Here is a 27,185-nt window from a genome sequence, read left to right on the forward strand (position 1 = left end):
CCATGGTGGAATGCAGAGTGTGAGAGTACAATGAGAGCATCCAAAAAAGCATTCAACAGATACAAGAGACACAGAATAGCAGAAAACCTTGTAGCATTCAAAGAGCTTAGAGCTAAAATGAGATGGGCAATGAAAAACAGCAGAAGAGAGTCTTGGAAGAATTACGTATCGACTATAAATTGTTCAACCCCAATTAATGAAGTCTGGAAGAAAATCCAACGAGTAATGGGCACAAATACAGACATTGGCATAAAACGTATTATACAGCAGGGAGAAGAAATATCCAACATAGAAGAGATATCCAACATATTTGCAAAATACTACCAAGAATACGCAAGCAACCAAAATTATTGGGAAGAATTTCAAATATTGAAAACCACAGAAGAAGCAAAACCCATTACAATAGTGATGAACGAAAATGACCCAATGAATGTCCCCATTACCATGGAAGAACGAATCAGTAAAAATGTGCTAGTGGAGTGTCCTAAGTTCGCAGAAAAAAGACGGGAACGTGGTCTATGTCAGTCTTTGGAGCGAATGCTGGGGAACAACTGTGATATTAAACATATTATTTCCTATCTAACAGAAATTGATATTATCAGAAAATTTAGCAAGAAATGAAATGTAAATTACATAATTGTACAATCACACCGTTACGTTGCTAATAAACCTGCGTGGTTGATGCAACTATGCATTCACTGATATTGATCCGAATAACCAGCATACTCTCATACAGTAAAACATGAAACAGCAACGTCACTGCTTATAACTTCCAATATTCAAATGCTAATCAGGTATACTTGGAGAGAAGATAATATTTTAATGATATACTGGTTGTCACTAAAACATATGAATGATGAAAGTTATTTTCAGTTTTTCCAATTGTATGTGAAACTATAAAAAAATTTAAAGCGTAAAATATTCAAGTGAAAACCAAATGGTCATTCAAAAGTATAGGAGTTTGATATGACAGATAACTCAGTACCTATATACAAATTGATGAATTATTCTTGGAGTATTTTTTGGAAATTTACAAGAATTGAGTAGTAGAAATTCAGAAAGGAATATAAATGTTTACCGTAAAAAAAAATAAAAATTTGTAGTTATTTCTTTCGATGATCAAACAACTATTATACATATGAAGAATATTTTATTTAGAGTGGATACTGTTGAAAAATATTTTGGAAAAGCTACAAGCTGTAAGAGGACTAATAATAACAGATTTTACTGAATTTGAAACGAAACTGTGTGGAAAAAAAATCAAACTTGGATTGTTAGTTTTACTTTTGATTTGTGATCTCTTACTCAGGTTAATATAACTTAGAAATGCTATTTTTTCCACTAAATTTAATAACCATATGGAATAATTACATATATATATATATATATATAAAATATAAAATATTTGGGATAGTGGTATCTAGAAATCATGCTTCTTAATCATTTTCAAAAAATATTTTCTATTTTATATTCCATGAACATAAAAATAAATTTATAAATTTCAATTGAAAATAATTTCATTTGTATCTATATATATATATATATATATATATATATATATATATATATATATATATATATATATATATATATATATATATATATATTAAAATCACAGTTTATTTTTATATATATAACTAAAAAGTTAATTCAACTGACTAGTTTTAAAACATCAAACTTTTTTTAAAAAGCGATTTGGATATCATAATATATAATATCACTATAATCAATCAATGTTACCAAGAGCTTCTATGGCAATAAAATTTCTTAAATAAAAACGACAAAATTCGTCCTAATTAATAATAGCCCAATAGGCCCCATAACAAGGCCTAGGGCTGGGAATCACGTCACCTTTTACTATCCAAACAGTAAACGTTGACGGCACAATCTGCTGTACCCGAAGCTAATGCCATTTTGTGGGGATGGTAGTTGAGGCATGTTACTGGCCCTATTTTGTGACCCATGAATCCGTCATAGCCTCTTATTGTATTAAGAAGAGTTCCATTCAGTGTGTACATGCTTATAAATTGATTCATTGATCCACTGTAAAATAAAATAAAAAATATTTGAATTTGTATCAATTATTAACAGCCATTATTCACTTAATTTACTACAAAAACAAAGTAAATATAATACCAATAAAATGGTCTATACTGATGATGATCCCATTGATAGACATGGACTCCATCAATAATACAAATTTCATATTTTCGATGCAACATCTGAATGAAGGTATTATGGATGAAAATTGAAATTGCCTGCCAAGAAGTTATGAAAAAATCTTATGGATATTTCCGAATTTAGAAAATTCATAAGTTTATGGAGAAAAAAAAAGAAATTTCTAATCTATTATATAATTAACAATCGATTCAAATTGAAATGCCTTATTATATAGTATAATTTATGTCTGCCCAATACATTGGATAAATTGGATATACACAACTGGACAGAAATATACGGTGACATTTTTGTACGGAGGTTTTGTAAACATAATCAGAGGTTCAGATGATCTATCTACAATTTTGTTACATGATTTTAATAAGCAATGCTTAAGCATTTTTTGTCTAAAGTGAGAAAAATTTTATTTTCATTCAGTTTAAAATAGTAATTTATTATGAAGAAAATGTGTACTTACCAAGCATAAGTATTGGCAGATCGGTGAATTGCCATACAAGACATACCGTAATTTGGAACAGCTTGGGTAGTGTGTATTGAATCATTTTTTCTAATATCATATATTTTAACATCTCCAGATGAACTGAAAATATTTGAATAAAAAATTAACAAGAAGAATGATACTTTCATAAAAGTCAAAAATATAAAAAGGCATACATTTAGTTATGGTGTATATATCAGTCCAAATATGTTTGGACCTCCCAAATCAAAAACAACAAATATTGAACATTATCGTTATCAAGATGAACAAACTCCTAATATATATTAATTAAACCTTCTGTACTAACCTTCCACTAATAATAATATTATCTCTTAGCTGCACTGTTAATACAGTACCAGGATGTTCAATCCAAACTTTAACTTTGGCGTCGTTTGGGCTACATCGACGGTCAAACAGTCTAACTGAACCATCTACACAACCGATTACACATAAACCAAGTTTTGGACCATGATATGACACGGTATTTTTCACTAATAAACCATCGTCGTTCAGTTCGTAGTCACTGGTGTATTTTTTCTGTGTTTCGTGACATATACTTGAGAAGCTCGAGTCAAGACAAGTAACCGAACTATCTGTTCCTAAAATATTTAATCATATATGAAGATAAATGAAAACTATCAAAGTGAAAATACATCCAACCCCACCACCGGGAGAAAAGAGCAGTTATGAAAAAACAATACACTGTTGTTAATTGGTACTATTACTTATTGGACAAGAGCCACAACCTGCATGGATGTAATGTCCAGTTTATAATGTATGAAAAGTTGTAAAGTACCTACACAAAATATGGATAAAAAGGAAATATTCAAAATATATTGTGCATAATAACTGATGTAGGCCTCTACATCTTTCAATCACTACGAAAGTTTATATATTTGTAAAATTAACAACTAGCACAAGAACTGAACTACTACCCAAATACTGAAAACAGGTGTTACATTTTAGTTTACCAGAGAAAATAACCAGAGAAAATTTAGCAGTATTTGAAAAGAAGATAGAGGAAAGACAGGTAATATGAGATAGAGCCTATTATGAGACATCCTATTTTCTCTCTAACTTTAAGTCGCCACCTAGTGGCAGCCCCCAAAATTAAATCATTGGAAGGCGATTTAAGAAATTAGTTGAATTGATTTTAGTTGATGTTAAACACAGCACGGGCATATGGTTTTATGCATTTGTGATATACTGAAGTTTTATTAGTTTTCCTTTTGACGTGATTTTTTTGTTAAAAAGGTAAAAAAATTAACAGGTTTCACTTATTTAATTTGTGATGTGAAATGTGAAAGTTATATTGTCTTAAATAAATAAAATTTGGAAAAATATGTAAATAATTTTTTAATAAAATTACTAATATGAGATACAACAAGGATCTTAATATGAGATATCTCATATTTGGAGAGCTTCTAATTTTTTCACAATATTCAAGTCATTTTTGCAGATGACTGAAAATAAGAATAAGAGAAAACAGTGGGATGAAAATGTCATGTTTACTTTATGACCTCCAAAACATTCAATATTTCAAATGGTATAGTCTATTTTAATATAAGTGATGTATTTATTTTGAAATGGACTAGATAAAAGATTGCTCAGAAATGGTTTAAAGCATCTTTTTAGTAGTGGAAAGGAGTCCATGGGTAAAAAATGCTTAATGGGTTTTTAACAGGCACCCACAGTTATCGGTATGAACACCACAGGCAATATTAGTTGCGAGAGTTAAGGAATTAACGCCGACACGTTAATATTTCGAAATATTTAAAAATAAGTTGATGAAACAGGCATCACAGTTATATAACATAAACAAAGTAAAATCATTGGCTTGAAAGAAAAAAAAACAGGTTTGTAGAATAACATCTCAAGAGAGAGGAAAACTCCTTAAAGTTGTGACATGAATGCTTTGGTACTTTTGTTCCACCCTTATTACTGTTTCCTCATAAAAACATGGCGGAACATATTATGAAAGGTGCACCTACTGGAGCAATATGGCCCTGTCAGCCATCTGGATGAATTCAGACCGATATTTTCACATAGTGATTTTCAAATTTTATTAAATTTACTAAACCAACCAAAGATGATCCAATTTTGTTAGGTGATGGATTGTCACTATTCCCATACAAAAAACATAGAAATGATAGACATGGCCAGAGAGAATTATTTCAATTGTGTGCCTACCTCCACAAGCTACCCATAAGATGCAGCCACTTGATGTGGGTTTAATGGCACCATTAAAAACCTATTACGCTCAAGAAAATTGGCTTATAACCGGGCTGCAGCAATGGAAACTTCAATCAACTCTTTTAGAAAAACAGGTCTCTTCCCTTGCAATAAAAATGTCTTTAGGACAACGACTTTTTGGAAGAAAAACCCACCCCTTCTTTACAGAAAAGAACTTATAAAATAAGCGTACTTTAGATTTAGGTCTGGATCCTAAGTATAAGAAATCTATAGCAGTTCACACAGCATTACTAGATTCTATTAAGTTCAAGTCTGATAACGGTGATTTGCTTGTCTCTCCAAAAGAGGTTTGTCTAACACCATAAAACTCTTCAAATTATGGTGCAAATTCTATTAAAAGCAAAGGCTAAATTAGTCTTCTCCATACAAGAAAAACTTGGAAGAATCACAAAGAAGCTAAAAAACAAAAAAGAAAAACGAAAGTCTTCAGGAATAGCGGTTAAAAAAACCAAGATTAAGACTCGACTTATGAAGAGGATAACAATAATGCTGAATGGTTGTTTTGTCAAAGAAAATTTTCTGGACACTCTTTAGATGAAAAGTGGACTAGATATACTGCTTATTTTATATGGTGCCACGAGGAAGGCTGCGAGATTGCAGGCACACAATTTGTTTGCCCTAGGTGCAAGAAAAATCAAGGAAAAATAAGCTTCTTTTCGATTAGATTTTAGTATCATAACAGTTTTGATCCTTATACAGTACAACATCGTAAATCCGGAATTGCTGGGAAAATGTTGGTTCCGGATTTTATATTTTTCCTTATTTTAGATCATACGAACATTTGAATGCATTTATAGTGGCGGTATCGCGCTAACAGGAAATCATATCGCATTACATAATAATGTGAACAGAGGGAGAGGTATGCATAAAATATAATAAAATCGCCTTTAATACTGCAGAAAAACACATTTATAAAATAATAATAAAAATATTAAATATTGTATAAACAGCAGTTGAAATAACATTAATAAAAGTAATTGTAGAGACAAAATAAATAAAAAAAAATTATAACGAACGGAGAAAAAAATTCTGATTTTTCATGCTATCGTTATATATGGTGCCGCCATCTAGTGTCAAATACAGATACAGTCAATTTACGATACGAAAGAATCAGTCCGGGTTTACGATGTTAAACTGTATTTATTACTTTTAGCAGAATAATAACAATAATTTTATATTGGTTCCTCTCCTTATTTTTCTATTTTCTAGGTTTCCTAATATGAGACAGTCTTCCGTTAGGAGCCCATACTATCTCATACTTTCAAAATAACAAAAAGTTGCTTTTTCAATTTTCACTGCTTTAAAGAAACAATTATTATTTCAAATAAACTTAACGTTTCAAAGTAAAATTTATACACAGCGCTATCGTTTTTATATAAAACTATTCGAAAAAATGAAATTATTACCCCTTTCTTTAACAAAAATGAAAAGGTTTCCTATATTATGCGATTTCCCCTAATGAGGTAAACAATTTTATTAATTATGCAACTTTGTTATTTGAAAAAATATCAAAAACGAGAGGTAGAATTTGTGTTGCTGATTCTTATCCCAAATTAGAAGGAAGAGAATGAAGATGGTATACCTCAAACTGAAGTACATGATCAACTATATATAAAATAAGTTGATCGTTTTCATCCCAGTGGAAGATGAAAATTGTGTGTGTAGATAGAAACAAATTGAAAATGAATTATTGGTAAATTATTCTACTTACCAGTTGGGAGATCAAATACTTTCAATTCTTTCTCAGCATCCCAAAATCTTAAAACTCTAGAGTCCCCAGCTGTAATTAATGTTTGTGTCCATTGTTCCCATGTCATTTCTATCCCTATACAGGGATATAAAAAACAGTTGAAAAACCATGGAGTAATGAAGCCAAACTACCAATTTTTAAATTTTTGAGAGTTCAGCTATTATAATCGATAGATATTAATGATGAATTATTGTGAAACATATTCAATATTGTTAAACCACATGTCTACTACAGGTAGTAGTAATAATCAATAATCTTTATAATATAAAGAAATGTTTTATGATAGAATTAATGGAAGAAGCACTCCATATTTGTATTACCTGAATATTTTGGCTTAAGATCACTAAAAGCCTGCCAAGCAGTTATCATCGTAGGTTCACGACTAGATCCTGTATTTGGTCTCCATAACTTTATACCACCATCATCAGAAGCTACCATCAGCATTCCAATGTCATGACTGTTGATCCATTGCAACGAAGTTATTTTACTAATAACAATTTTTGTTGGTTTGTTTTGACCTGAAGTGGTTTTTGCACCCGTTCCCCAATCAAAAATGCTAAAAAGCAAAATTTTCCTCAGTATTTTACATTCTTTGTAGTGGAAGTAATTGAAAAGTGGTTTGATGAAAATTGAAATTTGTATAGAATGGATCTATTGAAATGGGTAATTCGGCATTAGTATATTAAGATTCCAAAATTATATTCAACATATTTTGTTCGATCTATATGAATTAAAAACAAAAAGAAAAAATAATATATCCCCCAGCCACTCTCTCTCTCTCTCTCTCATATAACCAAAACATCTTACAAACAACATTAATCAAGTCTCATAACGCAACCACGTTCGATTATTATTTCCAAATACTACTATGAAGTAGTGGAGATCTTCTATCACGTGACTCAATTTACGATTTATCAAACACATATTTATATATATACTCTATGGCCTCGGTAACTCTGAGAGGCAAAAACAAGATTATCGAGGCGTCCGGATTATAGTATGCCATATTTAATGGTAATAAAAGACATGTTTAACCTTAGTTCAATTTTTTACACTAAAGCATAAGCGGTAATGTACGGCCGGCGAATATTTTCGTCGACTGCACAACGAAAGTTCGGAAAGAGATACCGCTCTAAAGTGTCTATGAGCGTTGTGTAGCTAAAGACATGAGACGACGTAGAGACACTTTTAACTGAAATACTTTTGTTGATGTTCGACTCACTTTTGTTGCGCGCGACTGTCCCTTACACTGTTATTATTAATGACTCACAGAAGTGAGTAATTTAGAAATGCTGAAGATTACTCCTTAAATATACTTGAAATATGAGGGTGGTGCCTAAACAGACTGGACAGAAAACAACAATTAATATTTACTTAGTTTAAAAATATTATATTTCCAATTATCTAGGTACATATAGTTTCTCAATAATATGTTTAACGTTTAAAATTTTCTGTTATACACCTTTTGGTAAATTTAATACTATTAAACAGTTTTTTATTTCCCATCGGTGTCCGTTACTATTAACAATATAAACCCAATAAATTGCGAATAAAAGTGGACGTTGAATGTTTGTAAAATCAACGCGAAGGGAAGCGTGGCCGGTTGTTTAGTCTGGATGCACGATTTTGGTGGTAAACCACCCTTAGCTGAGCACTTGGGTGAGAACAAAAGCTATAATGATAAGAGATGAAGTGTTTTACGTAATATAAACAAACTCCCCACATAAAGTGGAGAGATTTTGACCTTGTATTATACGGGACAGTCGTTTAGTGAAATTTGTCTTGAAAACACGTCTTTTCATTCTCGCATTTTCACGAAATTATCAGTGCAGTGCAGTGCAGTGCAAAAAACACAAAAGTGAATTTGACTATATTTGTGTGGCGAGACTTATTCAAGCAAATATGCCAAAATACAAGACCAATTTAACTCCTGGCAGTGGACGCAAGCAAAGTATACGTCAGAGAATGAAAAAAATTCGTGATAGCAAAAGGTAGGTGAAAGTGCTTCAAACCAAAATAAAAAAGTGATCTCTCTTGCAAACCGAGCGCAGTGTCAAAACCTGAGCCGAAGGCGAGGTTTGCAGGTGCACTTGTTTATCAACTTTTGAATATGAGTTTTCGTAATCATTTCCGAAAAACTGTAAACGGGGGTCTACGAACTGAAGAATTGGTTGGTACAGTCACAAAGAGATTAATTCATTATCACTTCAGAAAAGAATTATTATTGCATTGTAATGAACTGCTTTGAATTAGATTACAAAGAATTGAAATGAAGTAAATTTTTATACAACGGCGGAATTTTTTCGAATTGTTAAACATTGAACTAAAATTAGTAAAGATTTCATTTGAAGTGGTAAAGATTGACTTTGAGTTGGTGAGAATTGAATCTGAATTCTGAAAATTGCATTTGAATTGATACGAATAAAATCAGATTCCAAATGATTTGGAAAAATGTGTTTGGGATTAATTGAATTATGTTAAGTTACATGAATTGAATAATTGTATCAATACTGAATGCAGTTCAAGTAGAATTGAATTGTACACTTTTATTTATGGTACTTGTTAGCACCTTGACTGTAAATTTGATACTTTCAGAAAAAAATTTTAACGCCAAGTTTGATACATATGTCAGATTTGGTATAACACCTGTTTTATAAGTTTATTTATTCAGTTATACATATAATACCACTTTTCTTGTGATTATGTGTTTACGGAAATGATTCCGAAAAAATTTCTTCAATGTATTTTAACTGATTAAAAACAATAAAGTAAGTACATTCCACTCACTTACTTGCAGAACAAGGCAGTTACTTTGTGACGAAAATGTAACTCCCAGACCGATAAACGTGGCTACAGAAGAAATAAACACTCCAAGTACTAGTAGTAGTGCTACAACACCACACCAGGATGTACGAGAAGAAGTTGCGGCTAGTAGTAGTAGTGTTACACCACTACCTTTTAGAGAGGACGTACGAGTCAATGTTGCGGCAACAAGCTCCACGTATTTGCAGATAGAAAATGGTGTTCCAAAACAGCCTCAAGAAAAGTTACAATTCAAAGTAACAGGCCGGCGAATTGTGAATGTGAAACATTTTTTCAATGACATTATAAACTTTAAACATGTAGACATCTTCAATTGTAGAAATGAGAATTTAGAAATAGTGAGTGAATATCGTCAGGGATTTCGAAGTGTTTTTACAATTAAGTGCACTAACTGTCTTGAATCTAAGAGGGTGGACACTGATCCCGATCCTACTATGTTAAATGTGAATCAAGCGATTGTCTTAGGTGCAATATCCACTGGTGGTGGTTTAGTACAAATAGAGGAACAGAAAAAAGGATATGATTGGGTAACTGAAATGAAAGCTTCTGGACTGTTCCAGGATATTTTGTATGTCGCAGAACGTGTTACGCAAAATGCCAAAAGTTTGATTTTAAATATGGACAACAATGCTGCAGAATGTTATAATTCTGTTGTAGCAAAGTTTGTTGGCGGGAAAAGAATCAATTATACGGCGCGACGCTCCTATGCAACAAGATGTGAAGCGGCTGCCATATCCTACGACGTACCTGCTGGCGAATTTCCGCGCTATATCCATAAAAAAGTGACCCATGCGAGCCCTGGAAAGTATACCAAAAAGATCATTGCAAGACGTGCACAAAACATTGCATGGAAAAAAAGTAGGCGAACATTCTTTTCTGGCACAATAAAACAAAAGAGAAAAGCAATAACAGAGGCTGATGAAGATTATGGATTACCGTCATCAGATATGCATGAAGAAGAATACAAATCAAGAATTAAAGAATTCCTCAATAACCTTCATCTGAGCAAAGAAGAATGTGAGATTTTACAGAACAACACAATCGGCCAAGCAGACTGTTTATTGTGGAAAGAAGAGAGATCTAAGAGACTAACAGCTTCCGTTTTCGGACAAATTTGCAAACAACGTGCAAATACCCACTGCGCAGCTCTTGTTAAAACAATTCTGTACAATCCATTTCACGGCAATACAGCCACAAACTGGGGCAAAGAACATGAAAAAATTGCAATTCGTTTGGAATTGAGTCTGAAATTGTAAGTTTATCCAGTAAGTATATTATAACTAATACTTACCATATTTGTTTTTTTTTTAGGTATTTCGAGATGACAACTTCTGGGACCAAAAAATGTGTACGCATCTAGAGGAGTTTTATTTCAAATGTTTGTTACCAGAAATCATCAATCCGCAACATATTAACAAAAGGCGTATTAAGGATCTTAGAAAAATATTTGTTCTGTTATAAATCTATTGATACGTTATGAAATTTATTTTTTCTGTATCTGATATTTTGTTGTTTAAGATACCTAATATATTTTAGAACCCGCATCCTCTAGTAATGGAGTAATATCCCATACATTATTGTTCACGTAATTGCGTATGCTGATCAATATTTTTTCCGACCATGCAATTTACAGTGTAGCAGACTCCGCCCCGATAACACGACTCTACAAAAAAATTTTCGTTCTTTGTCCTAAAGTTTATACTATTATTTTCCAGTTAGTTATGCACAAAAACGAAAAGAAAATACCTTTTTTCGGTATAAAGTTTGGTTTTAAATTTTAATTGATTTTAATATTTTTAAAAAGACCGCGCGGTGAGAGTGGGGTATTAACGTTTACACTGTGCCGCTAGATGGCACCCGAGTGATAAACAACCATCGGGTGTTATTTACAAGCCCAGAATAACTTAAAATGTCGTCACGAAAGTGCAAATACGATACTGATGCATTTTGTTTTATATGTGGTCAATTTATTAAAGTTCGAGACGTGAAATATGAACTAAAGACATCTCACGTTCTCTGTGAAGCCTATGAAGCATATTTTGACTGTCCTGTACGGAATCAAGATAAGCCATGGGCTCCACATGTTGCTTGTAGTTATTGTAAAAGGTGTTTGGAAGGTAAGCAATTTTTATTTAATTAAGCGATGAATCCAAAATAATAGACATATTAATTTTTATTTTTATATTTTTAGGTTGGTATCGAGGTGAGAAAAGGTCTATGAAATTTGCAATACCAAGGATTTGGCGAGAACCAAAAGACCATATTACTGACTGCTACTTTTGTATGGTGAATCCGAGTAAAAGACGTAGAGGTAAAAATGCAAAACCTATTGAATATCCTGACCTCGAATCTTCTTCTGCTCCAATTGTTCACGACCTGACACGACCAGTACCTGAGCCACCAAAAAAATTATCGCAGAAAAGTAGCTCATCTTTTATTTCTTATAAAAGTAATTCCGATATGGAGTTTTTGCCTACACCTGAACAACCAAAACACTATCTCATTACTTCAGAAGATTTTAACGATCTAATTAGAGATTTAAATTTGCCAAAAAATAAAGCAGAGCTTCTAGGCTCTCGGTTAAAACAGTGGAATTTGCTTGATGATGTTAAGATCACGGATCAGCGGACTAGGCATGAAATGTTTGCAACGTTTTTCACGAAGGAAGATGGACTTTGTTTTTGTAATGACATTAAAGGTATGTTTGAAGCAATTGGCATACCCTGTGTCCCTAGCGAATGGCGTTTATTCATTGACAGCTCTACAAAAAGTTTAAAAGCAGTTCTATTGCACAACGGAAATAAATTTCCGTCTCTTCCAATTGCTCACTCAGTACATCTTAAAGAAAATTATGAAAGTGTCAAAATTTTGCTTGAATCTGTAAAGTATCGTGAGTATAACTGGGAGCTGGAGATTTTAAAATGGTGGGATTTTTAATGGGGCTACAGGGTGGATATACAAAGTATCCGTGTTATTTGTGCTTGTGGGATAGCAGAGCGGATTCTAAACACTATATTCAACGGTCATGGCCTGTAAGAACAGAATTGTGTGTCGGAAAACAGAACGTCAAATTTGAGCCGATTGTTGAAGCGGAAAAGGTGTTAATGCCGCCTTTGCACATTAAGTTAGGGTTGATGAAACAATTTGTTAAAAAACTGGATGAAACTTCAGAAGCTTTTGGATACTTAAAAAAATTTTTTCCGAAGTTATCGGAAGCAAAGGTTAAAGCTGGGGTTTTTGTTGGTCCGCAAATAAGACAGATTTTCGCCGATGAAAAATTTCCAACGTTGCTGAATCGTACTCAAAAAGCAAGTTGGAACAGTTTTAAAGCAGTAGTTTCTGGATTTTTAGGAAATAATAAAGCTGAAAACTACGAAAAATTGGTTGAGGATATGCTTACAAATTTTAAGGCCATGGGCTGCAGGATGTCATTAAAAGTACATATGCTGCATGCTCATTTGGATAAATTTAAAAACAATATGGGAGCCTATTCCGAAGAGCAAGGAGAACGTTTCCATCAGGAAATCATGAATTTTGAACAACGCTATCAAAGGCCAATACAATGAAAACATGATGGGCGACTATATTTGAGGTTTATTGAGAGAAAGTAGCTATGAACATAAAAGAAAAAGTAAAAGTGTGCACTTTTAAGTCATTTTCCACTTTTCTGTAATCTAATTTGATAGTAAAACTTAATAAAAATAATAAAAATTTTTATTTCAATAGTTTTATTTTCAATCAAAAATTAAAATCCGAGATTTTTAAAAATTTCGTTCAATCAGTCTTCTAAGCACAAAAGCAAAGTTTTTCATGCCATATATTTTTTTTCCGTCTTATTACGACCTAAACTACCGAAATTTAATGCTTTGCAATCAAAGTCAAATTTCATGTTGACCCGTGTAATAAACACTTATACCGATACTAATAAAAATTGGGCTCAACGCCGGTGACTAGGCAACCTCTACATAAACATCCGTTCGTATCGGTTAAATTGTGCCCTCATTGTTCAACATTTTATGTTTTTCAGTTGATGATGTTTTATGTACATTCTTTTACATTTCAGTGATGTGCGCGCTCATATTTGAGACATACTGTGCGGTGGTTTGTAAATCTGTTTTTTTGTTTTTTGTTAATCGGTCTTTGCTTCGGAGTAGTGCATTGTTTTGGCTGCAATATGCAAGTGTTTTCTTTAATTTGGTTAAATACTTTAGCCACAATATTACCTCGCGCATACGGCATTACACCCATAAAGTTCATGTTCAAAATTACAACCATGTAAGAAAAAACATTGAGTTGAAATAAAGCATTAGTTAATTCTTCTTGAAAAAGAATATTATAACTCTCGCACTTAATTTCGAATGCCCGGTCTCTAAGTCGACGGATAAATATAACTTCGTGGCTATCAAACTCGTTATCTTCGGGCCATTTCAAAGCAACGTTCAAAGCTCCTACTTCCTCTGAATTACCAATTTTTTGGAGGCGAGAGCTTCAGCGATATTGTCCTCATTTTGCTCTTAGTCTTCACACAATCTCCTCATTAGTTAACACTTCATATATTTTTAACTCGCTTTCGGCACTCATTGGATCCCCTCAACCAATTAAAAAGCTGGACTAAAGGTAAATCATCTTCTGGTTCGTCATTATGAGTGAGAAATCTGGGGTGCAAATTCTTCTCTGATCTGTTAATTAGCGATGCCTTAACATTGGCCCAGCAATTAGCCAAAAGAAAAAAGTTATTAATTTCAATGAGTCCAGAAGGTTCTCAGAACATAATGCAAGACAGTTAACAAAAAGTGATTTGCGGTAATTTAACATTTTGCGTAACGTTCTGTTCCATTGGTTGTATAGACGTCGTGTTATTAGGTGGCAGGAACATTGCAAAAATGTTGCCGTCTTCAGAGACAAGTTCATCTGCTGATGGATGCCCAAGACAATTATCCAACAATAACAGTGCCTAAAGAGTCAAAATAAGAGAAAAAAGATGGCGACGGACCGCGGAAACGAATTCCGTTTTAAACCACTCAAGAAATAAGTCTTTCTTAACTCAAGCATTTTTTTGTGAACGATAACAAACAGACTGTCATGTCAAATTAAATAAGTGTAATATTTGGATGGTCCTTATTGAATAATCGAATATTAGGAACCTCGTTACCAATTAACAAATAAAATAATACATATAAATTAATAAATAGGATATAAACAAGTGTATACTGAGTGATACAACTTTCCACGCCGTTTTATGTACTCTCATTTCTCTGCCTCATTTTTTACCGTGCAATTTGGATCATCTACATAGATGCTTGAATATGGAACACTGAACCACGAATCCAGTTTTTGACGACCTTCAATATTAGTTATTAATAGTTATTAATACGAGATCTTCTGGTTTAAGTATTATCGGTTTTGACTTAAGGTCTATTTGCGTTTTACGCTTTTTCTGGGCTAATTCAAGAAATCCCTTAGCTTTCTGTACGATTTGTAATCTGTATCTTACATTACATTCTCAAGAATTCGTTGAGAGCACGATGATTTCGTTCATATCCTCCAATTCTTTGACAATTATGAGGTGTAGAAGTATTATATTGAATATAAAAAACTAGGATTACACATCAGGGTGCATGTAGTATTATCTACACAGAGTAATTTTTATCAGTTGCTTATAGTGTGGTATCTAAATTCTTAGAAAACTTAATTTAATATAGGTTTGATCATAGAGATTCTAAGTCATAAAAGTTTTAGAATAAATAATAAAAAGTTCTGCATTCTAAATATGCTGATTTCTAAGTTGAGTTTTATCTGTCCATATATGGTTATTTATTCAAGATTAACTATTTATTTTTTAAAATTTCACCAAAATTGTATGAAAAGCTTAGATTTATAAAAAAATCGATGGAATTTCACACAGTAAGAGCAGTGAATGTCGATGTAAAGTACCAGGTACTACTTATATATATAAATGACTTTGGGTTTCAGCTAGAACTTTTCAAAAGTTTGTCTTTGTTGTTTCAGTTTCTAATACCAAATATATCTACTTAAACGTCAATTTTTAAGCTGTTTAGGAATCTTCTACTCAAGACTTATAACCTATCCCAAAAAAAATGTTCTAATATAGAATAGTTCATGAAGTGTAATTTTTATTTATTTAAGAGGATACCCAGTTGGTAGGCTAAATATGTAACTACGTAAATATGTTATTCTGCTCTCCAATAATAAGCCAGCATGGCTAATATTAATTTTGGATTTTGTAACTTATTTACCTAGTATATCGATAATATATTTTTAACTACCAATCATAAAAGGCAGACCTTTGGAATATTAGTCTTAACAATTATTTCTACTAAGTTGTCTGAAATTTTGATTTGATTTATAGGAATATTGTGCAGACTTATTAGTCACGTGATGAAAAACCTCCACCGTTTCTACTTTATAAATTTCGTTATTTTGCCTAAAACAGACTTAATATGCTTGATACTTACGCAAAACTATCATTTCCAGCTATGGCAATTTGTTGATCAAATGGATGAAGTTGTAATAAACTAGGAGGTACTGCAGTTCTAATATGAAACACTTGTGATTCAATCCTAGATGCTAATGCTCTACGGTGCTCTTCTGTAGCTTCTACTCTTATTGTATCATTTCTGGAAGTATATATGTAATATATGTAATAATAGTAATAAAATTTTTGCGCTATTTCTTACCTTGAATGTCTCCAGTCCCTTTCATAAAATAGGGTAGATTCTTTGTCCTTAAATAATTTTTCTTTACTATTAGATTGCGCAAATCTTCTAGATGACCATTCAACAAACTTTGTATTAACTAGAGGTTTTCGACAAAATTGGATTTTATCTTCACTTTCTTCATTAATGACATTTCTGTGAATCCTCCGAGTTCTATTAATTGTAGTTGATCTAAAACCAAATTAAGATGACAATTTGTCATTAAATTTGGATAAATAAAAAAAGTGTACCTTGTTAACCTTTGAAAATCCCCTGGAGGATGTAATGTGGGTGGACTTTCTGCAGAAAAATAGTTTCCTTTATTTGGACTGGGAGGTAAACTTAAACTTGAACTATTCAAATTATTTACACGATCTATAGATTCCCACTGTTCCTGAAATTAAATAAAAAACGTTAGAATGTTTACTGCAATTATGTGAGATTTGAAAAAATATTAATTCACAGAATTAAACTATTAGGAAATAATAGGAAATACAGGTTAGTATTAAGGTTCAAAGCATATTTATAAATTGCTTCAATTTTTCAATTATTTTTATTTATTTATTGTTTTCTTGATTTTAGTTGTAATTTAATGATTAACGTGTTTTATAGAAATATTTTTGTGACATTTTGTTTGTTTTCACTCACCACTGTTATCAGAAATTTACAACTTATTGTACATCCTTCGTTTACACCCTAGTTGGGTGTCAAATGAGTCAACAAAACATCTTAGTAATTAAATCTAGAAAATAGACGATTTCAATCTCATCAAACTATAATTCTTTTCTTAACACCCGGAGTATAGTTACCATCATATGTTATTTTAGGAGATGACGCTAGTATAAAGCAATAAAGCAGCAAACATTGCTTAACTTATTTAAAAATCCGGTTCTTTAAAAAAGCTAATTTGATAACTTAGTGATGAAGAGGACCTAATTGTAAATATTTTTTCAGAAATATTAATTATAGATATATCTTACTTTAATAATGTTCCTAACATGCCCAGTAACAGTACAACACATTTGTGCTACTTCAGGATGTGGATCTGTTTCTAACGAAATTAACGCCGACCATAATTTCATATATACTGAACCATAACTAAAACTAGATAGAGTACTAAGGCTTCCCGTGTAATTCTGTGTCATAACCTGGTTAGACAAATTATTTATTGCAGAACTGGATGATACCCGTTTCATTCGTTCTAAAGAGTCATAATCTGCTATTTTCAGTCTATCTCTACAAATAAAAATAAATAGTTAAAATAGATTAAAAGGTACTACCAGAATTGCAGACCTCACAACCATACTCTAAATTAAAAATTATGTAAGGAAGAACTTAGCTTTAGGTCTACAATATGGTTGAAAAAAGTGAAACGAAATGGCAGTTCAGGAAATATATAAATTTAGAGCATTTCATTAAAATAGAAGGTATTGACTATTTTGAATTTACATGAATCCTTCAAATGTATGTTTGAATATAGCAGAATTGAATTAAAGGGAACTAGAATAAGGACAAATTTATTCCATAAATTGATTACAAGATATTACCTGCTCCCCATTCTTCTCATTCCCCCTGAAGATAATATACAGTCTTGACCAGGAGATACATTGTATTGTTCTTTCATAGCTATATTAACAAATACTGCTTCAAATGACAAAACCATCCATTGCAAAGCATTTATTAACTCTTTTCGAACAAGACAGCTCATGTCGCTGCTGACAGTATTAACTAGAGTCATTACAACAGCATTATCAACATTGTTAGCATGTTCAGAACGTTCCATGACCGAATTTATGAATGTACCTAAAGCATAAACAGCTGCTGCTCGGACCTACAAAAACATAATAATTATTTATTTATGTTTATTCCTTAATAAATATTTAATAGTTTAATAGTAAAAACCAGAGAATGGAACTGAATGAAAATGAGTATTCCTACTCAGTTCAAGACATTTTTTTATAAAAAATGGTCAATAAAAAATTATCAGTTTACTATGTGTATTTGTGTAGGTTTCTTGATGCTCAAAATAACTTGCCTCTGGTACAGGATCTTTTAAAAGATTATACAGCTTTTCGTGGGCGATATCCCTGACACCAGTCCATCTTGCTTTTTCATAATGATCCCACAATCTTCCTAAACAAATAGCTACCCACTGTCTTAATTGAGGTGATGTATCATTTAACTGCTCCAAACAAACACTTACTAATGAACCTTGTAATGCTGCCTCTTGACCATCATGATAATTATTCACAATACAAGCTAACACAAATGTAGCCTGAGTTCGATATTCAGCCTAGAAGAAAATATGCATGATAAATATTTCCCAAAAAAGTGGAGATATACATTAAGTATATACATAATAGAAAATTTCACTTGCTTATAATATTTCTTAAACATATATTGAAAATACAAGAGTTATTATATAAAAAAAATTACCGATATTGTTGTATCCTGAAGTACCGATAAAAAGTACTTGTGACCATTATCTCTCACAAGATCCGATTGACAAGTCTGTAAAATAAAATAACATTACCAAATAAAAACCAAGTTAATTATTTATAAATGATAAATCACCCACCTTCGAGAAACTAAAAAAACTGTAAAAAAGTATTTTTTGGCTCGATTTTATTGTAAAAATTGTATGCAGAAGTATTATTAAAGATTTGCTGGTACATAACTATAATATTTGGTCCACCCAAATGCAAAATTTGATTACAATGGTTTTCAGCAGCATTTTATCATATATATAATATCTATCATGTAAGCATAAATTATTTTATCATTTTTTTTATTTAAGGATTACCATGGCGCTTCTCAATCAGGATAGAAGTTTACACATTATTTTAGAGTTTAATAATTATGTTCATTAAAAATGCCTTTAATAAAAAAGAAATTATGATTTTCAGCTATCACTAATTTCTTTAGGATTTTCATGTATAGTCCCTGGCCAAATGATTAGATGGACTGTAAGATTTCATGTAAAATATTAATTATTATCGAATACTACTGTTTTAAATTGATTTGTTTTTTATTTTCTTATTATCAAATCAATTACGGATTAATTTAACATAAATATAACAACTTTCTGAAATGTCTGGAACCGTTGGTAATATTTATACTGAATTCATTAATCACACTACCACTAAACTCACAATTACAATGTTACACTGACGCGCGATTCGAAAACCAAGTTATAGTCTTCAGAGACTGCAGGTAAACTAAAACCTAATAACTTGACTTACCTATTTTATACAGAATTTTCCTATCAATAAACCTTCTCCCGCGAAAATTAGTTCCAGAGGGAAACCCCCTGGCGGGAATCGTCACATTTATTCCTTGACCATTAAACTATAGAGTGGGCTGTAAGGAATTGGCCCTTTGTACCTATTAAAGCTTTTCTTACATTTAGCAATATCAATACTTTTAAATACATCCCCCATAATGAAAATAGTCCAATTATTTTTTTGGAAAACTGCTTACAAAATACACTGTCAAACAATCACTGTCCATAAAACCAGAGAAACACGTCCGTAACTGACGCGATTCCAATACAGGTTTGTTCTTGTTTTAATTTTGTTTTCAACATAGTGTTGCCATATGTTAGAAATAAATATAAAGAGGTAGTCTAAAATAAATCTTTTAAATAAAAATTAATTATATTATAGTTTAAATATACAATTACGGCATAAAAACTCTTAAGACATAAAATTATTAAAATAATATAGTATGTCCAATAATTTGGCCAGGAGCTCTCAGGTCCAGTTAAAATCAGAGCAGTATGGTCAATTTTAGTTCAGCTTTACAGTTAATTAATTACTTGGATAAGAAGAACCAGTTTTCACTCACTTTATCATTTTCAATAACTGAATTGCTCACATGTGGAGTTACAAACTATATTAAATATAATTTTTAACAATAATTTGAAAATAATCATATATTTGATTATAAAGTAAGATAATCTTTGAAAGACAAGTAATCAGTTCATTATTAAAAATTTGAGGTTTGAAAGAATCATATTAGTAATCTAAAATATTTATTCATAATATTTTAATATCAATTCAAATATAAAAATGAATTAGCTAAATAAAAAAAATTATTTCTTCTGAATACTTACATTATCTACTGCCAATATTTTTGCCCAAATGAAAACTAGAAGAGGTCTTAATTCTTTGGCACAGCTTTGTAGTAATTTCAAAACATATGGAAATATTCCAACAGAAAGTGCTAAATTGACAGCCCAAGGGCCTAAATCTAAAAATTTTCCTAGGAGTTCGAGAGCTCTCATTCGATGAACCTGACTTAATAATACTTGTAAAACTATAGGCAATTGTTCTGGTGGATTCCGTTCTTCCGATCCTATAACATCCAGAATAAAAATCAATATATAATCGGCCTACTGTAATATTTTTACTCTAACTTTCTAACTACTATATATATACAGTCATCAGATAAAAAAATACTGTTTGAAAGACAGTATGCTTTAATGTGAGTATAATTTTATTAAAATTTATTTTGACTTCCTACGTTTTAATAGCCAATCAAGCTTTTTTATTATCAACATGAATAGGGTTATTGACAATTTAAAACAACACTTAATTTATTAATAATCTCTCATAGGATTAGGCGAAGATCTAATCAAGTTAGCTATTATTTCTTGTAGGATGTTAAGCCACTCTTTTTCTAATGCAACAATAAGCTCTGAAATCGAGTTTGGGGTAGAAAGTCTAGCTCGCATTCTTCTTTTTAGTTTATGCCATAAATATTCTATCAGATTTAGTTCAGAACTGAATGCTGGCCACTCCATAATCTGAAAACCGACTTGTGCAATGTAATCTTGCTCGATTTTGGCGGTGTACGGCCTTGTCATGCATGAAGGTAAATTCGTCTCCAATGTAGTTGAGGTAAGGTACCACATGAATTGCTAAAATCTCCTCGATATATCTATCAGCAGTTAAACATCTTCCGAGAAAACAGTTGCCCCCTACGATTGAACACAGGGTCGGTTCGGGCCCCTATAGAAATTGCACCCTGGATTATGCAGCAACCACTTCCATAAGTACTCCGCCCTTCAAAGTAGCAATCAGCACATCGCTCTCTTGGACTCCGGTACACTTTCCTTCTCTGGTCGCTACCATGGAGGCATAGTCTTATATGAGAACAGAACTGATCCTCATTGTTCCAAGATCCAATTCAGATGACTCTGTGTAAAATGTAGGCGTGCTTGCCTATGAGCTGGAGTTGGTTTTGGACCAATTGAAGTTGTTTTAGGGGTCAGATTATTTTCCTGCAGTTTTCGCCTTACTGTCCACTGACTTACTCCTTGCACCTTACGGAGCTGTCGTTACCTTGAATGGCATTAAGGTGATGATTTCTTAATGTTGTTGTCTCCTCGTAATGTTGGCACACTCTTCGAACGCGGATCATATCCAATTGTATATCAACAGCTCGCTGACCAAGTACATTTTCGATTAAAACAATAACTTGGGCGACTTTTTGTTGATCATGATATGAGTGTTAAAAGTGATGTGATTTTGTGAAAAAAATTTGTGAAATGATCAGAATTAATTACCAATTCACGAACAAAAGAAAATTACTTTAAACATAAATGTCATACAATGCTTTTTGTATAAATTTTGATAAAATAGTCAAATTTGGAATAACATTAAGCTTAAAAATACGTTTTAACATTAACGCTGTGTTAAAAATATTTTTAACGTGCTTAAAATAGTGTAACTTTTAATGACAGTTGTCCAAAAGGGTCAATAGATACATAAAAATCATATGCAGCAAGTTTTGATTTCAATTTCTGAGAATGTATTTAACAAATATTTTGATAAATGAAATATTTGTGGCATAAATGTATTATTTTTTAAGGTAATACAATAAATTTATATGAGTAATACATATTACGTTTCTACAATTGATACCGTATGATTTCTACTTTGAATAGATTCTTATAAAAACAATTAGTAAAAACTGCGGGCATATTATTAAATTTTATTATCCAATAAATCTTACCCAATTCTAGCCAAACTTGAAAAGCCGTCAGCTGTTCTTCAAAAAATGGCAAGTGACAAAAAGTTTCATCATTGTTTATAATTCCTGGCAACTGTCCCAAACTAAGATCTAAAGCAAGATCCCAAGCATTCCACATAGGATGTTGGTAAGTTGAAGGTAATGGAGGACTACTAACTGGTGTACAGTCACAAGAACGCATTATCCTTTCAGCTAATAGAAAATTGCGAAATAGGCTAGCTACAAGTAAGTCTTGGCGAAAAAGCTTTTGGAATAAGTCTAAAACAATAAATATTTGTTTTAATTATATATAATAAATCATGTGAAAATCCTACCTCTTGGTAAAGTATTCCATGCTATTGTGTCTGTTATTGCTGTAAATATCCAATTAAGTTCACCAAGCATAGTTCTTCGATCAGTGATTTGGCCAGGAATTCTGAAAATTATATTCATAATATCTATGTAATAGATTTATTTTCAAAAAAACCGCTGTGAAAAAATTAGCATTTATCAAAATCGACAAAAAAATAGTCTTCAGATCACTGACAAACCTAGTAACACAAGAGACCAAATTGTTTACATTTCTAGATTGAGCCATCATTGACTTCCTATGCTAAAACAACTATCCCACAGTGTAGCCAAATTTACAAAGAGTATAAGTTTATCGAAAAATATAAATAAAATAGGACCAATTTGGTATCATTTACAATTAACTATTAGTGAATAGTGATTTACTTTATGTTAATTCCAAATTAGTTAATATTAAAATGTAATTGTAAAATGATAATTTCATTTTATGAATTATTTTTGAGATTTTTATACTGAGATAAAAAGAAACATCACAACACCGTTTACAATTTTTTGCGGCGGTGTCTTTTAAAAGCTGATCATCTATAATTATTTTTTTAATTATTCGGCTATTTTGGTATATATCATTGATTTTTTTTATAAAAAAACTTCAATCATACAATTATGTTTCGTGGTTGTGTAGTTTGTGGAAAAGTGGATCATTTATTTCCAGATTTAACTTTCAAAGGTAAGTGTAGTTATGGTTTATATCGGGAAAACAAATTTGTTTATCGCCAGTAGCGGATCATTTTCTTTGTTACTATTACTACTATTTAACTATTGGTACTAGTTTTTTGAATATTTTTGTTTACCATGAAAAATAATAAGTCGGTATCGCTAACAAGCTCATTGGTTGACGTGAAGCTTTCTAATTCTCTCTTTCCAATGCAAATAAGCCAAAAATCTATTTTTTTTAAAGCAGTAATTTTGTTTGTTCATTGAGAACTACTTTTAGATTTGGCAACATTTTCTTCTTCGTTGCAAGTGCCTTTCTATGCAGGATACAAACAAAACTAAATGATTTACTCATCTACTCGACTAAATTGCAACAATCGGAGAAAAATTTCGATTGTTGATAATCAGTGGTGAAGCCCTCACAGAGGCTTTACAGAACCCTAAGGTTCCAAGAAGCACACTTTGAGTATGGCTGGTTTATAGTATGGGATGACTATAAGGCTTATTGTTATTTATATTACATTTTGCTCGTAAAATCAGGTTTCCTATGGATATGGAAAAACGAAAATTGTGGTTTTCAATTGGTATTGCAAAAAAGCAACTTCTACCCAAAACCCCTCGTTATGCTCGGATCAGTGTTTCACAGAAGATCTGGTAACTAAGTCAAATGAAGCAAAATTTATTAGAAAGGGTGAAAATCTTATTCCTAAATTTAATTGTATTAATAATTATAATATTTTTTTTCTTTAAGCTCTGATTCTACTCTCAGGCAATTATGTAGGTTACACAATACAATTTTCTACATAAGATTATTCCTTTAGATATTAAAAAATATTTTATAAAATAACTACAAAATGTTTTATTTATGATAAAATTAGTCGAGAATCAGTACAGCTCTGGTGCCATAAGTAGGTACGCATTTTGCAGAGTTGCTGGGAAGCAACTCTAAGCTGACAAGGGTAACCCTTTCCTTTTTACACTAACTACTTGTTCACAATGTGTATATGGTTATTAAAGAGAAATCTCCTCAACTTAAATGAGTTTTTTGCTATGTGTCATAACAATACTTATTTTTTGGACAAAATGGAGTAAAAGTAGACAACACCTATAACACTTCACTTGGATATATGATGCACATCAATTTTTTTATACAAATCAATTAATATAATCATAGTAGGTAACACTACATGGTCATATACTTACTTGTCAATAAGTTCCAAATTTACTTTGGGCATTAATTTAGAGGTAGGTTGTAAAACATACCACCTCAAGGCAACCTTAATAGGTGTTGTCAAACAGGCAGTGAAAAGATCAGCAGGCAAATCAGGATTCATAGGCAGAACTTGATCAGCACTACAAGCTGCTAGTTGAATACAGTTTTTAAACGAAGGAGGTTGGATACCACTATTATTTGATTTCTGTTGTCCTGTATTTTGCTAAAATGAGTAGGTAAATATATATCTAGTAGAATAGACAACTGAATAAAATATGTAATTGTCGAGTTTGAATGACACAAAACAAAATTTTAAAAATACTAATGTAAATAATTATGGGTTTACCTCATATTCAGATTCATGTTGGATAGCAAATTGTTTAAATGAATCAACAATAATTCCCGCACTTGAACAATCATATACATAAATAGATGGCGCTCCCATCCACGTCTGCAGATCATATATTGACAATGGAATGTATTGAGTGTAGGTCTGGAAATTTTTTGTTATTATTGAAACTCTCAAGACGTCACATACATAAGCAATGATTTTAGTAATGAGAATAAGTACTAATACAATTTATTGACATTTTAAACTTTTCTCTGATAGATGTATTATAATGAAGATAAATTTAAATAAGCTGCTGTCTTTTACTTAGATTTTTGGCTAAAACCTATTGAAGTATTTTCAAGTCAAATGGATCGTGAAGAATTCAGTTGAAGATATATTTGAATGGCTTGTAAAATTTTCCAGAATATAAAAATAGGTTTTGAGAGAAAGTTTTACGTGTTATAAACATATAAAATATGTCTTTAAGACATATATCAATACCCAAGGAAAAAAATTGAATATAGGAATATGTCAACACAAATTCTAATGATAACATCTAAAAGATAATGAACATATTATTGTTCTCAAAAATAGAAAGAATAAGAAGCCAAAAAACCAAATGAAGAAATAAAAGATATTAAAATGGGAATTTACCAAAAGTATTTGCCTGTACAAAACCATACACAATAATCTGTCTGAAGTAATGTAAAAAGATATTTTTATCTAAATTAGAATGTTGCCCAGACGTACATGACAAATATGATGTACCTCTCATAGTTTGGCTTCATTATTTTAATGGTATTAAGATTTTAAAATAGTGACTAAATTTTTTGTACTATTATTTTTATTCAAAATGAATAAACATACTCTATTAAACACCCATATTTCTCCATTGGATGTTGGTTTAGGAACACCATGTCCATTATAGTGAAAGAGAACCCTTTCTTCTTTTGCATTTCGTCTCAACGAAGTACATAATTTTTTCACTTCTTCAGAAGTAGGATCCAATGATTGTTTATATCTTGCTCTAGGCTGCCATCTTTCATATTGCGTTTGAAGACTTTGTCCGATTTTCTCCAGAGCTTTAGATGATGACATTGTTGTTGGATCTTAAAATTGACATAGTACTATTATAATAGGGTTGGAATAGAAGTATATTGTGAAAAATATCTTATTTCATAGAAACAGAAATTTTGATTATAAGTGTTTATAGACTAATTTAGACATATATAATTTCTCAAGTATTTCCCAGCTAATTTATGAAAGTTTTTATAATGGGATTGTGGCAAAATTAAATACCAAAGTGTACTAACCCTAATAAAATTCCGAGCTTTCGAATACTTATGTATTCATTAAAGTGACGACGTTTTATATTTCATTGATTCTTTTAAAAAACATTAAATTTATTGAATTCAAAAAGCAAAATTCAAATCGACACTTAGTAGAAATATTAAATGTATTGATTCAAGACATCACTTTAATTTAATTTCTTTTAACTCATATATAATCACCATTCTATATAATATGGCTCTTTCATTTAGATGCTTTAATTATACATGTATATTCTAGCAACTATATTGCTGACAAAGTTTGAAACCTTTAAAATGATTTGGTATTAGCTCAAATAAATAAAAGAAACAAATGATGAATATTTTATCTTATCTGTTTACAGATAAATTTGCTTTGAAAAAGTTTGGAATTTTTTAAATAAACATAAATATAATAATTCTCAAAGGTCAAAATTACACAATATTATATTGTTTAAATATTAATACAAAATTACCTATCCAGCATTCCAATCTCGCACAAGGTTGTGTTTTCACCACATCTGGTGGATCAACACCAACATTTAAGCATAAAACTAAAGCAACACTAACTGTTTTCATCTGAAACCAAACAATCGATTAGAGACATGTAGAGTAATTACATTCAAGCAACTAACCCTTTCTTTCATTCTCCACATATGTGTAATACAATCACTACCGACTATAGGTTCCAAATGTCTGTTTTCTACAAAACTAAGGGGTAGGTCCTTATCAGTAATGTTGCTGTCTTGGTCCTTTTCAGGATTATTGCCGTTGACATTTAATTCTCCCATATTTATTGGATGTTTTTAATTGAAAATTTCGTAATAATTTGAACACTTGATTTCAATCACATAAATACATTGGATTTTCCTCATACGCAATAAAATGTTATTTAACGCATTAAGGAAGCATGGCAAATATTGAATTGGCATATTTGTAACTAATTTGACGTTGATTGTGTCAAAATTAAGAAAAAAAAAGATTAAAATCTAGGTCGATATATTCAAGTAAACGTCATTTCTTGATATTAAGAGGACTGTATACAACCAACAGTAAAAATGATTATTTGAAATTTTCCCTGTGTCTACTCCTCTTTAA

General features: G+C 31.3%; 1 protein-coding gene across 1 annotated transcript; it reads right to left on the minus strand.

Moving 5' to 3' along the window:
- Window positions 1–1,612: 1,612 nt before the first annotated feature.
- LOC130901742 (regulatory-associated protein of mTOR) lies at window positions 1,613–27,045 on the minus strand. Its single transcript, XM_057813314.1, has 20 exons — window positions 26,723–27,045; window positions 26,564–26,666; window positions 25,648–25,889; window positions 24,796–24,942; window positions 24,440–24,672; window positions 22,549–22,649; window positions 22,217–22,492; window positions 20,313–20,554; window positions 18,635–18,709; window positions 18,234–18,491; window positions 17,746–18,029; window positions 17,179–17,434; window positions 16,450–16,592; window positions 16,181–16,390; window positions 15,959–16,120; window positions 6,980–7,215; window positions 6,621–6,734; window positions 2,964–3,255; window positions 2,636–2,758; window positions 1,613–2,043 (listed from the first exon to the last, which is right to left on the minus strand). Exons 1-20 carry the CDS (start codon window positions 26,876–26,878, stop codon window positions 1,848–1,850), a joined length of 3,849 nt encoding a protein of 1,282 aa, XP_057669297.1. The 5' UTR covers window positions 26,879–27,045; the 3' UTR covers window positions 1,613–1,847.
- Between the last annotated feature and the right edge of the window lie 140 nt (window positions 27,046–27,185).

Source organism: Diorhabda carinulata, chromosome X (assembly GCF_026250575.1).
Source record: "Diorhabda carinulata isolate Delta chromosome X, icDioCari1.1, whole genome shotgun sequence".
In the NCBI taxonomy this organism is placed as follows: Eukaryota; Metazoa; Arthropoda; class Insecta; order Coleoptera; family Chrysomelidae; genus Diorhabda; species Diorhabda carinulata.

What these genes read in the sequence shown, in the direction of transcription:
- LOC130901742 (XM_057813314.1), bottom strand. Translation starts at nt 26,878, where the DNA reads ATGGGAGAATTAAATGTCAACGGCAATAATCCTGAAAAGGACCAAGAC. An exon ending in AACATGAATCTGAATATGAG is followed by an intron (nt 24,673 to 24,795) that starts GTAAACCCATAA and finishes TACTCATTTTAG; the next exon opens with CAAAATACAGGACAACAGAA. An exon ending in TCTTAAGCCAAAATATTCAG is followed by an intron (nt 6,735 to 6,979) that starts GTAATACAAATA and finishes ATCCCTGTATAG; the next exon opens with GGATAGAAATGACATGGGAA.